The following is a 13,847-nucleotide window of genomic DNA, read 5'->3' as shown; positions in this document are numbered from 1 at the left end:
GATTTTTTTTGACTTACTTTAAAATAAGAGAAAGAAAAAAACAGAAAAAAAAACAGTTTCTAAGCCTAAACTACTGCAATATACAAAAGGATCTTGTTGATTTATGGAAACCATAAGGTAGAATTATTTCTTCATGTGTCTACTGAAGATATATATATTTTCAAGAGGATGAAGATGTCAAGAGGATAAGATAAGGAAAGCAAAATGGTCTAAATGATAGAAGAGGAGGAGGATGAAAAAAGTGCCACACCATTTTGGGTGTGGAAATGAATGAACTCACCTGTTTGCTGTTATTGACCATAAAGAAGTCCTAGAACGCAGGCAAGAAGCAAGGAAGATGTGGGCACTCGTTATAATGATAGCGTAGTTGGGTGAATCCAGGCCAAAACAAACAAACAAATAGAAACAAGCTCATACGGGACATCAGTGATGAGTGAAGTGGGAGTGTGACTGGCCTAGGCAAGCAAAGGCTGATGGGCCATAAGAGATGGGTGACGGATGGGGGCTGGGGAATTGCCAAATGTACGTGTGTTTGCGTGCATGCGTGTGAGCTGATCATGAGGTGCGGGTGTTAGCGTGAGTCACAGGCAAAACAAATGTGGCAACATTGGAGTCAGTTGAGCGTGATACGTTTGTCATAATGTTCATTTAGACCAGGAATGTCAAAATGTTAAGGCAAATGTGAGAGCGGCCTCATCTACAACAGATCCTTAACTATGAATTCACTGATGTTATTAGATTATTTCTTTTTTTAACTACATTCAAATCGTTTTTTTTCAAACATGCAAAGAAACTAGCGAAGGGGACACACATGGAGGCCATATTAAATCAGATGTTGGGCCTCATTGCTTGACACCCCTGATTTAAATAGCGCAGAATGAAAACCTAGGCTACATTGTGACTAAATCTCTTGCAATGGTATGATCAAGGTGACCTCAAGCAGATTTGCATTCCATACAGAGGGCCATTGAGTAGTGAGATAAGAGCTATTCCCTGTGTTTGTGGCTGATGTGCTAACTAGCTGATGCTTTTAGTAGCCCTGGGTCCAATTTCGTCAGGACAATGTCTGCAAATGTTTGTTAACACAAAAGTCCCTATGTTTCCCCTGATGACAATATGGTGATCTGTTCATCCCACAAACACAAGAGTGTTGTGGTATTAGGTAATACTAAGCTGCAGGCACTAAAGGCCAAACTCAATCTTTACGTGTCTGATGATCTTGAAGATATTTTACATTGATACTCTAGCATCATAAAAAGGTTATGACAGTGTACGCTAAGTAGTCAGTGCACTTTTGTATTTCTGTTATTCATACATGCAAGGCTTTTATGTTATTTAGTAGTGCCAAATGCCAGTAAACTGCACACTAGCCAAACAATATGGTATTACTCTACATTTGTGAGATGGCAAATAATCAGCATGAGTGAAGTCATGTTTTGTATTGGTGATTCATCTCTAACGAGAAGGGACTAAGTAGAAAAAGGGTGGAGGATGGATACATGTTGGTGGCTCTATAAAACTGTTCTCTTCATCAGCAGGACCAGCGAGAACACTTGGCCGTAGTACAGTACCTGTTGCCTCTGGTAGGCCGAGAAGGTCTTCTCAATGTCCTCCAGGTCGAGGATTTTGAAAACCTTCCCGTCGTCCACTTCTGTCCATACAGTGCCCTCCAACTTATTCTGGGATGGAGAGTGGGAGAATTCTATTTACATTTTTTGAAGTGGTGCTTTCAGAAGGGTTGGGGTCAATTCCATTTCAATTCAACGAAATAAACTGAAATTCTAAGCAAAGAGGAACATTTCAGTTCACCTCCTGAAATGACTGATTTGAGATGGAATTGACCCCAACCCTGGCTTTCAGTATCCTCAATATGTTCTGTAAGCAATCTCCAGCCGCCATAGTTCAATCACCAAGGCCTAACACAAGAGTATGTTATTCAAAGATTGCAACAGAAGAATAATCACTTATAGGAGCTAATCTAGAATCAGCTTAAACAAGAATATTCCCAGAACATACGGGAACGTTTTCATCTGGTTCCCTATTCTAAGTGCACTTGAATAACTGGAGAAAAAAGTAACATTCTCCCTAACTAAACCAAAACTTTCAGGGATCAAAATATTGTCTGCAGGTTTTACAGACTAACATTTCACTGTCGCTATCAATGATGACAAAGAGGAGGTCAAATTGACTCTGTAGGGAATTACCGGGGTCATGTTCTTTAGGGCACGCAACAGAAACTGTTTTAAAACGTTTTGCAAAGGAACAGAAACGAGTGTTCCTTATTGGATAAGTCTAGGTAGTCTCTCCCTGTTTCAGTCCGTTGACTTCTGTTTGATCTCTTATGAACATGACCCTGTTCAAACCCATGCACTCTCACCTCAGCCAGCTTGGCCCAGTTGAAAGATTTGAGTGGGTTGGACGGCTGGGGGATGTTCTTCTTCTTGAGAGTGGACCCCAGGGGTGCCCCAGGGGGAGGAGGTATCCCTCCCATGGGTGGCCGTCCAAAAGGAGGCGGGGGACCACCTGGAGGTGGGGGTGGTGGAGGGGGCATCATACCCCCTGGGGGTGGTGGGGGAGGGAGCATTATGCCTCCTGGGGGAGGGGGGGGTGGGAGAGGCCCACCAGGGGGGCCAGGGATGAAGGGGGGACCGCCTGGGACACTGGCGATCGGTCTCTGGAAATGTTGGGGGAAAATACACAGATAAAGACAATGCACCATCACTTATCTTAATAAATCGTATTTCAATCCTTAGTTTATCGTTCTCTTTCAATTTGATGTCGTAACATTGGTTGCATCAGAGACCCATGCAGTAATTTACTTTAGGTGCCTTCTATAATGTACTGTGAATCTAATAACAGTAAATGAATCTTGATGAAACATAATGAATCTACATTAAGGCATATTTGGTGCCATTTTTTTGTCTGAAGGAGTTGAAGTGTGACATACAGAGCTGAGGTCGTGGAGCTGGAGAGAGAGGTCAGCAACTTGCTGCTTGACTGCCTTGTGCTCAGTGCTCTCCTTCTCTAGCTTCTCCTTCATCTTGTTGAGGGTCTGCATCATGTCCTCCTTCTCCTGGGTCTTGGCGTCACACTCGCGCTCCTTCTTCTCAAACTTCTGCTGGAGCTCGTGGTGCTCTGCCCGATGGGGTTGGAGGTTATGTTGTGAGTGTGAACAGGTTCGGTTCAACTCAATTCAATTAGGACATTTGGATATCACCAATTCCTTTCTATGATCCTTTTCTAATAATTTCCTGAGTTGACCGTGTTGAAATGTTAAATCACAATCTTTGTTGCGATCAACCCATGGGACCACAGGGTGGCTCAAAAGATGGTTGTCTGTTATTTCTGATAGATCTAACAGGGGCAGGATAACATATGGGCCAATAGTAGGCAGTGACTGGATCAATGTGCTACTGGTGAGGTAGAGGACTCTTCAAAGACTACAAATCCAATAGTGAGCTACAAGAGATACGAATACACAATAAAAGGTTCAAATCTTGTGTTGGCTGACCAGCAAGCAGCTGTATTCATATCCACAGCAGTCCAATTCACCTGATAAGCATAAAGCTTACAGGCATTAAGATGAACACATTCAGAGCTTCACAACTGTGTAGAACAGTACCATTTAATTGTCATCCTCTGAAAAACCATCCCTGCCAATTTGTATTATTTGTACATACTGAAAGTAGTCAATCCCTTCCATGTGAAGTGTAAATTACATGCTGTCGATTTCTTTGTGGTCCTTTTTAAAACGTGCAATAGAGCCAAAGGGCAGTGTTTCACAAAGAAGCAACTCAAAACTGACCTTTTCGCATTTTCTCCGCCTGCTCTTTCCACTGCTTGACCTCATTTTCATTGACCAGCCTGTAAGGAGAGACACACAAACAAAGTTACTGGAGGGTCCTCAATGTGAGCATTCTATGACTGATGCATTGACTTATGTGAAAGACAACATGCAAACAATCAATCCTGTGGAAATGGAGCTGAGCTCATTGCAATTATGGGAATTGAAATACAGTTTTCATACTGAAGCAGTGCAGACTAACAGATTTTAAATACATTTTATAGGAAGCCTTTAAGGGACTGAGGTTCCCTACAATATTGAAGTATTGATTGGAGGGTCAGTTTGGAAATTATTTCATTTGACAGTTCAATTATGAATTTTCATGTCTTTCCTAGGCCTATATCATCCCAGCTCATCCCAGTCAGTTGCGCTCGAGCAGGGCGTGCTCCCTCTCCCCCTCGTCATCTTAAGGGGTTACATAGAGAGCACTCACATCCGCACCACGTTCTTAACATTGAAGTTCTCAAGTGGCGTGACGTCGGGGTCGTGGCCTTTGTCGTTCTGCAGGACCATCTGCTGGACGATGCGGTCCAGCAGCAGCCAATACTGCACCGTGTTCCCACTCCTTTTATCTGGGGGGGGACAGTCAGATCATCAAATACAGCCGATACAGAGACGTCGTCGAGTAGAAGAGGCCTCTCTGCACAAGTAGATATTTAACTAAGGACAGAAAGAGGTTTCCACAATTGATTTATACATAGTGTGGCTAGAGGGCAAGATGCCATCTTGGTTTGCTGACAAATCCTCATGCAGATAAAAATTCATTCAAAGTGCACAGACATGTGCACACCCACACACCTGCACCCCCACACGTGTGCACAGCTAGCAGGAAGAAGACAGCAGGTCAGCTCTACTGGAATCATGAGGTTGGCTGGCACCTTAATTGGGGAGGACGGGCTCGTGGTAATGGCCGGAACAGAACACGTGGAATGGTAGAAAATACATCAAACATATGGTTTCCATGTGTTTGATGCCATTTCATTCGCTCCATTCCAGCCATTATTATGAGACATCCTCCCCTCAGTAGCCTCCACTGACAGGAATAGGGAAACACAATATTCTGGGCAACTATCAAAGTCACAGCGCTAAATTCTTACTGACCGGGGTCAACATTAGCAGCAGGTCAGGAATGCGGCAGGGAGCACTTACGAGGCATGAGGAGACAGTGGTGCAGGACGGAGATAAAGTGAGGGTATGCGTCAGTGTGGTTCATCTTCTTCCGGATGAGGTCAAATACCTGGGAAGCACTTTTAGTGTCTATGTGCACCTGGGAACAGAGAACACGTTGACAAGTCACAGTCCTTATCATGCACAACCGATGATGGAATTCAGGAATGAAACAAGAAGTTTTTACTTACCGACTCAAAACGTCGCGACATAGTTAGCTCGTCCTCATTGCGCAGCATTTCAAAGTAATCCAAATGCCTGGGGGAGATGAAGTCAAATGAATAGGGGCATGTATAGTCAGAGATCAAGAGGAAAAAAGGGACTTGTGTCACAATTCAGGTTAACGGGAACTGGGCTCCAACTCACCGGTCTAACGTGGAGTTGTCATGGGAGCGAAGTTTATCAATGACTGGCTGAATTCCGAGCATCAGGAACTCGTAACGGAGGTGGATGCGGAACTCTAAACTGGCCTGGGAACATAACAAGATGGAGGACCAAAAGTAGGTGTTAAATCAGATTGAGGTGCAGCACAAGTTCAATTGAAGAGAAAATCAAATTGAAGTATGGTGCAAGTGTGGAGTTAGGAGACAAGCGATGCAGAGGTTGACGGCTAATTTTACCTCTCCGGCACCTTGGCTGAGGACAGCATTGATAAAGGACATGATGGCTGTCTTCAGGTTGACCTCATCCCGGTACCGACCCGTACTCCGGTCCAGATCGTTCAGCAGGGTCTGGGTGGTGAAGGAGAGGAGATGACCACAGATATGGCTCGTCGTTCAGAGAGCAATCGTATTGTAGAGACAATTTATATTGCAGACACAAAGTTGCACAAACCATTGGAGCCAAACCACTTTAGCCAACGTAAAGTGTTTTGTTGCAAATGGCCAGCCAATCGTGTTATTTGAATAAAGGGCGGATGTTTAAAGGAAACATTACATTATTCAAGCTCTGAAATGAATACCTATAATTGGGTGTCAACTATACACTGAGTGTTCAAAACATTAGGAACACCTTCCTAATATAGAGTTGCACCCCCTTTTGCCCTCAGAAAAGCCTCAATTCACCAGGGCATGGACTCTACAAGGTGTCTAAAGTGTTCTACAGGGATGCTGACCCATGTTGACTCCAATGTATCCCACAGTAGTGTCAAGTTGTTTGGGTGGAGGACCATTCTTGTTTGGGTGGAGGACACTAGGGAAACTGTTGAGTGTGAAAAACCCAGCAGCGTTGCAGTTCTTGACACAAACTGGTGCGCCTGGCACCTACTACCATACCCCGTTCAAAGGCACTTAAATCTTTCATCTTGCCCATTCACCGTCTGAGTGGCACACATACACAATCCATGTCTCAATTGTCCCCAGGCTTAAAGATCTTTCTTTAACCTGTCACCTCCCCTTCATCTACACTGATTAAAGTGTATTTAACAAATTACATCAATAAGGTATCATAGCTTTCACCTGGATGTTTTGTACACTCAGTGTATATAACCCAGCCAAAAGTCAAAATGTTACAATATTAAATGGTACTGAATGTTTATACAATACAACTAAGGGGATCGGTTGCTAACGGTGACTAAAATATTAATTAATAACCCTCCCCTTGCCCACCTGGAAGCGCGTCCTCTCACAGGCGAAGCGCTGGTAGTGCAGCATGGCCTCCAGGATCTTCCGATGCCCGCCAGGCACAAGGCACACAGCGCCCATGATCTCCAGCACCGCCACCTTGGTCTTGACGTTCTCGGTGGCCAAACTCTGGGCGATGATGTTGATGCTTTCCGAGTGCGAGAGCACGTGGGCGCGCCCCTGGGAATTGTTCATTAGGGCCTTGATGCAGCCGATGAGCGAGGTGTGGATCTGCGACTCGGTCGTCTCATAGTCCATAGTCTTCAGGAAGTTGAGGATACAGGTCAGGCCATCTAGGTCAATGAACCTAGTCACAAACCTGAGGAAGGTCAAGTGGAAACGGGATATCAATAAAAAAAACTAAGTTAAAAGTGCAAGTGCCAGTTGGAGGAAAGAGGCTAGTCTATGGGATCTCATGTAGTAATTGTCATTACTTCCACTTGAAATAGGCTATAAAGACTACAATCCTACGCACTGGAAATACCCAAAATAGTAATTAGGTCTAACATGCTGAGAAAATAGTCAACCTCTGAGTGTGTTATCAAAGTTGTTAAAAAACAAAGACCTGAAAAAATAAAAGGCCAGTCAGTGGCCAAGTGCCACCATAACCCCTGGGGGTGAAATTTGGACACCTGATCTTCAGGTCGCACGGGGTCATTAAACGATGCAACACACACGAATGTGAAAGAGACAAAAAAAACATGCTACACACAATGCAGCCAGAGGGACACCATATGTTCAATCAGCAGATCTGGGTCATGTTCATTAGGCACCAAACGGAAGAAACAGACAAACAGGGAGGGGTCTACCTGGACTTGGCCAATAAGAAACACTCATCTTCATTTTCCATTTCAAAACATTTTAGGTTGCAATGAACGCTACCCAGGTTACTGCCCCACAGCCGTAAGTATGATTAACAACATAATAGGTGATTTGAATGAAAGATTAGGTGTTCTGGGAAGGACTGCCTGAAGCGTTAGAATAATAAAGCCTACTTTTATTAAGAGCAGTTACATAACTGCTCCACATAGCATTGGTACTGTAACTAGCGCAGCAGAGGGACCATATCATTTATGACATGTGTGACAATATCCAAGAGTGGTGTTCCAGCCTAGCCATCTACAGTACAGTGATGAATTACTGGGCCGTTGTTGTTCATTCTGGTCTGCATATACACTTCTATAAGTCTGTAACTCCAATGGCAATTACTCCCTGTAGGGCCCTGTTATTTCAGCTATTGTAATTCAAAGCGCTGGTGTGCTATGAGTATATTCTATGAGAGTACAAAAAAAATGAAGGAACAGTGCATGGAAATAGAGAGAAGGGTGTGTGTGTGTGTGTGTGTGTGTGTGTCTGTGAGCGTTTGTATAATGACATTTCAGAAAACAATCCTGTTCCCTCCTGTGTTTATTCTATGTATGGTAGCTACAGGTCATTTTTGAAGAGGGTGTGTGTTTATAAGTCTATTTAAATGAGTTTCTTTAGCGAGCGTATGCACTGTACAGTGAAGTGTATGGAAGTTTGAGAGCCAGGGCACCTCATGGGTTGCGTCCGCAAAGCAGTCTTCAGGCTCTCTATCGTTTTGTTCCTCTCCTCCTCATCTTCCTTCTCCAGGGCAAGGAGTGTCTTCCTCTGTGCAACATAAATATAGCGTCACCAAAGCTGTTAGAACATGTCAAATGCTGTGAATTGGTTAGACTGCTCCTTGAGCCAGGTGATGTATTTTCAAGCCACACTAACTGTGAATAGTACCAATAGGAACGGAGACAATAGAGCAAATGCATCCCGTGACATTTGCATGATACAGATTATCTGTAGTGCTTGACGTATGACATCCTGTGAGAGCAACATTACTGTTTAAGCATGATTCGATTCATACATAAATACAACAAAAACATTAAGTAAAACGTGAAGTAACAGGTCTTTCGTTATTTGGTTACATAAAAAGGTAGGAAAGTTGTACTAAACTGATGAAGGTTTTTGTACTGTAAGTCATATTCAAAATCAATGTGTATAATTTATGCATTTAATTACTGGAAATCTTACAGACTGTGGCTTTAAAAATATACAATTTCTGACTGGAAAGTAATGTTTTGCTTGACCAAATTGCGTTAATGTCTTTACGCTTTTTGCACATGTGCAGCTAAAAACCTATGCTGCTTATCAAGCGTATGGAACAGCTGGGGAACAAGCGCACCTGAAAGGGACTCCATGTTTGGATCCGATAACAAGCATCCCAGCATGTGCCAGCAATTTCTGTGTTCAGTGGCTTTTATTATAAATGAAGTGTAGTGGAGAACGTGCCATTCAGGTAAAGGAGAAAGGTCTCGAATCTGTGCCAGGTTTTTGCTCGGCTGTTTGAATACAAAAGGAACAGTTCTAGATAGTTGAGTCGGCTGGATGTGTCTAGGCCTGAGGCATGTCTGTGCTAGATATTGCCTGTCTTTCTTTGGAATTTACCCAGAACCTCTTGCACCTGCCAAAACTGCAATAGTATTACCAAAAACATATCAACATAGCACGTGCCAGGAGTTAAAATGCTGACAATAACATGAATGCAGAATTAATCTGATTTAGTTTTGATCTGAGGAGCTACAGATTACCAATGTAATTATAACTGTTTGCATTTGTTTGTTACATTGTTTTGAGGTTAGAGTACAGTACAATCTCTTTTATTGAGAATTTAGGAATCATTTAAGTTACTGCAAATGCTTTTTATTACCTGATCAGGTTTCAATCAAGGATAATCTCAAATCAGTGCAAAAGTTGATATAGACACAGTGATCCTCCATCCTGCTCTTGGAGAGCCGCAGTAATGCACATTTTATGGGAAACACACACCAGAACCATGGACGGCCGAGTGCAACCGAGTGGTCCCTATAACACACCGCAGCGACAGCAAATAGGACGGCCACCCGTAGCTTTTAGCCATTCATCGTCGCAGTGTATTCAACTGCTTTAGTCCCAGCTCAGTAGAATCAGGTGTGATGCCACTAAGCTGGGACATAAACCTGCATACTGCATATCAGGTTTTAGGATCACTGATATCAAGCATGTAAATGATAAAGTTAAATGTTTATATTGACAGTCAAGTCTCTTCCAGATCTGTTTAAGGAGTGTGAAAGTTAAATTCAGTACCACAGTAGACTCTACACTCACTTTGGAAGTGTCAATGATCGAGATGGATACAAAATCATAGTCAAGAGACCTAGAGTAAAGAATGACAAGGAGTCATTACTTACGGCAGCCATGGAATTGAGCTGGTCAATGTAATACTCTGGCCAGCTGGTTGCACCTTTGTTCTCCTCTTGTTCCTAAAAAGAGGAGAAGAGAGTATGTGTTTGGTCGGTTAGAGGCTTCCACTAGGGCTGTGTCCAAATTCTCCACCCTTTTCCAGAAGGGTGCACTTGTACAATCTCAAATGATTGGTGTCAGCATCGGCTGGACTGAGTTTCCACCATTGTTAAGTCCATGCAAGAGACCGGGAGCAGAGGAGTTGAGAATAAAACACAGTAATGGAAGCATATTGTTTTAAATCATCATGACCCCAATAAATCACGTGGCCTACTTAAGCTGAGAACATCCTCAACAATAACAGGGTAGGTAGAATGATGAAAGTAACGTAAAGCATGAAATTAGTGGGAATTGTAGAGTTGGAATAAAATGCTCATAACACAATGTGGGAATTATATATTCTGAATGAGAACCATGGGAATAACACATTTCACATGCCATTGCAGCCATCACGACAGGGACTTCCTCTTGAAAGCAGAAACACATTTAGCATTTCAACAACAGATTTGTCAACCACATTCAGGGCCCTGAGAGTAAATTACCTAATTTACACACAATTCACATGGACCTAAACAGGCATGTGTGCACAGACACAAAAACACATAACATAAAAAATATGAGCGCAAACACACTCACACAACTTGACACAAGAAACAGAGTAGATCTAGTATAGTGGATATATGAATAGTCCAAACTGAAACAGAGCAGGGACTCAAAGTAGGACAGTGCAGATAAGGGGGCCTAGTTTATCATCAACTCGTCTCTGAGAACTGTGGCCCAGAACACAGAGGAAGAAAACCAACCTTTATGGCCATAGATTCTGCCTGGCAACATACGAAAGCACAAGCTTGATTAAAACCTTGGGAGATTAGTGAAAGAATGTTCAAGTTGTGCATTGGGGACATTGCTCGAATTTGGCAGGCTACATCTGCCTTGCAGGACTGAAGTCCATGAATTACAGTGAGCTTCAAAAGTATTGGGCCAGTGACAATTTTGTTGTTGTTTAGGCTCTGTACTCCAGCACTTTGGATTTGAAATGATACAATGACTGAGGTGAAAGTGCAGATTATCAGCCTTAAATGAAAGGTTCACCCATTTTGAATGCTATGTTTTTATGCATCTCTGAGTGATGTTCTATCGATTCTCTGGGTCATTTCAAGTTTTCATGTGTATCCGAGTTATTGGTGTTCAGACAGTGATAAATCCGTCCTGTATTACGTAGCACCATGCTAAATCGCTCTTACTACACGGGTAGTTCATAGGAATACGGCTTTTAGATCACAGAAACGTCTATCATATATGTCAGATTTCAATACTGACCAATGCCATAACTCTGGAGGATATCTTCTCTCAAATGAGCCACTGATGATATTTTTGTGATATTCCTACCTCGAGAAATGTGTAATTTAATTAAAGGTCTAGCACATTATTCCTATTTGTTTGCCTCTTTAGTCCAGGGTGCATTGTATGGTGCATTTGTCTGAGATATCATAGAAAAGAGATCCAATGAACAAAGGAACGTAAATCGCCCCACTAAGCAGACTATCGACCAATCGCGTTCAGGTTGTCGCTAGGCTAATAGTTACGCAATCCCGTCTCAAAGTCAATGTAAACTCAGCAAAAAAATAAAATGTCCTCACTTTCAACTGCGTTTTTGTTCAGCAAACATAACATGTGTAAATATTTGTATGAACCTATCAAGATTCAACAGACATAAACTGAACAAGTTCCACAGACATGTGACTAACAGAAATGGAATGTGTCCCTGAACAAAGTAGGGGTCAAAATCAAAAGCAACAGTCAGTATCTGGTGTGGCCACCAGCTGCATTAAGTACTGCAGTGCATCTCCTCCTCATGGACTGCACCAGACTTGCTCGTTCTTGCTGTGAGACGTTACCCCACTCTTCCCCCAAGGCACCTGCAAGTTCCCAGACATTTCTGGGGGAATGGCCCTAGCCCTCACCCTCCGATCCAACAGGTCTCAGACCTGCTCAATGGGATTGAGACCTGGGCTCTTCGCTGGCCATGGCAGAACACTGACATTCATGTCTTGCAGGAAATCAAGCACAGAATGAGCAGTATGGCTGGTGGCATGCTGGAGGGTCATGTCAGGATGAGTATGCAGGAAGGGTACCACATGAGGAGGATGTCTTCCCTGTAACGCCCACCGTTGAGATTGCCTGCAATGACAACAGGCTCAGTCCGATGATGCTGTGACACACCGCCTCAGACCATGACGGACCCTCCACCTCCAAATTGATCCCGCTCCAGAGTACAGAACTCGGTGTAACGCTCATTCCTTCTACGATAAATGAGAATCCGACAATCACCCCTGGTGAGACAAAACCGCGACTCGTCAGTGAAGAGCACTTTTTGCCAGTCCTGTCTGGTCCAGCGACGGTGGGTTTGTGCTCATAGGCGACGTTGTTGCCGGTGATGTCTGGTGAGGACCTGCCTTACAACAGGCCTACAAGCCCTCAGTCCAGCCTCTCTCAGCCTATTGCAGACAGTCTGAGCACTGATGGAGGGATTGTGCGTTCCTGGTGCAACTCAGGAAATTGTTGTTGCCATGCTGTACCTGTCCCGCAGGTGTGATGTTTGGATGTACCGATCCTGTGCAGGTGTTGTTACATGTGGTCTGCCACTGTGAGGATGATCAGCTGTCCGTCCTGTATCCCCGTAGTGCTCTCTTAGGCGTCTCACAGTACGGTCATTGCAATTTTTTGCCTTGGCCATATGTGCAGTCCTCATGCCTCCTTGCAGCATGCCTAAGGCACGTTCACACAGATGAGCAGGGACCCTGGGCATCTTTCTTTTGGTGTTTTTCAGAGTCAGTAGAAAGGCTTCTTTAGTGTCATAAGTTTTCATAACTGTGACCTTAATTGCCTACCGTCTGTAAGCTGTAGGTGTCTTAACGACCATTCCACAGGTTCATGTTCATTAATTGTTTATGGTTCATTGAACAAGCATGGGAAACAGTGTTTAAACCCTTTACAATGAAGATCTTGTGAAGTTATTTTGATTTTTACGAATTATCTTTAAAAGACAGGGCCCTGAAAAAAAGACGTTTCTTTTTTTGCTGAGTTTGTGTCGAGAAATGTGCCTATTTTCCTTGATAGTACGTAATGTCACGATTCCAAAGCTATACGATATGCTACAGATAGCAAGTTAATTAACTCCCATTTCAGAAGACTCCCATTCACGTCTTGTCCAAGAATCGACCAGAATGCACCACGCAGCCCATTAACTTTGGCAACGTTTCCCATCTCCTCAAAAGCATATCTGCCTTGGCGAATGTTAGACTCCACTCTGTGAGGCACATCGATATGCATGTTGAACATGGAGAGATTGTTGACTATTAAATTTATAGTGTAGTTTGTTTAGACGATTTTACAGCTAACTAGCTTTGTTATCATTCTATGTAGCCACGTTTGCTAGCTAGCTAGCCAGCCCATTGTGGCTTTTGCAGTCGACTTGAGGTGCATCAAATTTCAACTACAATTTTCCATGTTGCTACCAACCTTATTATAATATCAAAATTAAATATTTCTTCACAAAAATGATTGAATATTAAAGGAATTAGTGACTTCTCCGTGGATTTGTCCTTTAATTGTATGGTATTTTTATTCATATTGTGTGAACCGTTTAGAAATTACATCACTTTTTGTACATAGCCCCTCCATTTTAGGGAACCAAAAGTATTGGGACAAATTCACTTATATGTGTATTAGAGTAGTCAAAAGTTTAGTATTTATTCCCATATTCCTAGCACGCGATGATTACATCATGCTTGGGACTCTACAGACAGCCAATGCATTCAACAAGTTTGATGATGCATGATGTAATCATTGCGTGCTAGTAACAAGCTCGATGTAATCATTGCATACTAGGAATATGGAACCAAATACATAACTTTTGA

At 43.0% G+C, this 13,847-nt stretch overlaps 1 protein-coding gene across 5 annotated transcripts in view; it reads right to left on the bottom strand.

The window, feature by feature from the left end:
* Positions 1-13,847, bottom strand: part of LOC112250414 (disheveled-associated activator of morphogenesis 1-like) — a 115,487-nt gene that overhangs the window by 26,063 nt on the left and 75,577 nt on the right. For 4 of the 5 annotated variants that reach the window (XM_024420531.2, XM_042321766.1, XM_042321765.1 and 1 more), the window contains 13 exons: positions 9,876-9,947; positions 8,171-8,265; positions 6,619-6,952; positions 5,632-5,742; positions 5,378-5,481; positions 5,203-5,269; positions 4,994-5,111; positions 4,278-4,416; positions 3,806-3,864; positions 2,948-3,135; positions 2,378-2,674; positions 1,572-1,679; positions 281-310 (listed from right to left, as the gene is read on the bottom strand). In XM_024420531.2, the coding sequence (XP_024276299.2) occupies positions 281-310; positions 1,572-1,679; positions 2,378-2,674; positions 2,948-3,135; positions 3,806-3,864; positions 4,278-4,416; positions 4,994-5,111; positions 5,203-5,269; positions 5,378-5,481; positions 5,632-5,742; positions 6,619-6,952; positions 8,171-8,265; positions 9,876-9,947 (1,722 nt within the window). The remainder of the gene's footprint in view (positions 1-280; positions 311-1,571; positions 1,680-2,377; positions 2,675-2,947; positions 3,136-3,805; positions 3,865-4,277; positions 4,417-4,993; positions 5,112-5,202; positions 5,270-5,377; positions 5,482-5,631; positions 5,743-6,618; positions 6,953-8,170; positions 8,266-9,875; positions 9,948-13,847) is intronic. The other variant, XM_042321767.1, reaches the window with a different exon arrangement.

This window comes from Oncorhynchus tshawytscha, linkage group LG05, assembly GCF_018296145.1.
Source record: "Oncorhynchus tshawytscha isolate Ot180627B linkage group LG05, Otsh_v2.0, whole genome shotgun sequence".
NCBI classification, from domain to species: domain Eukaryota; kingdom Metazoa; phylum Chordata; class Actinopteri; order Salmoniformes; family Salmonidae; genus Oncorhynchus; species Oncorhynchus tshawytscha.
Note: the sequence above shows the minus strand (reverse complement) of the source record. Positions and strands in the feature narration are given on the sequence as shown.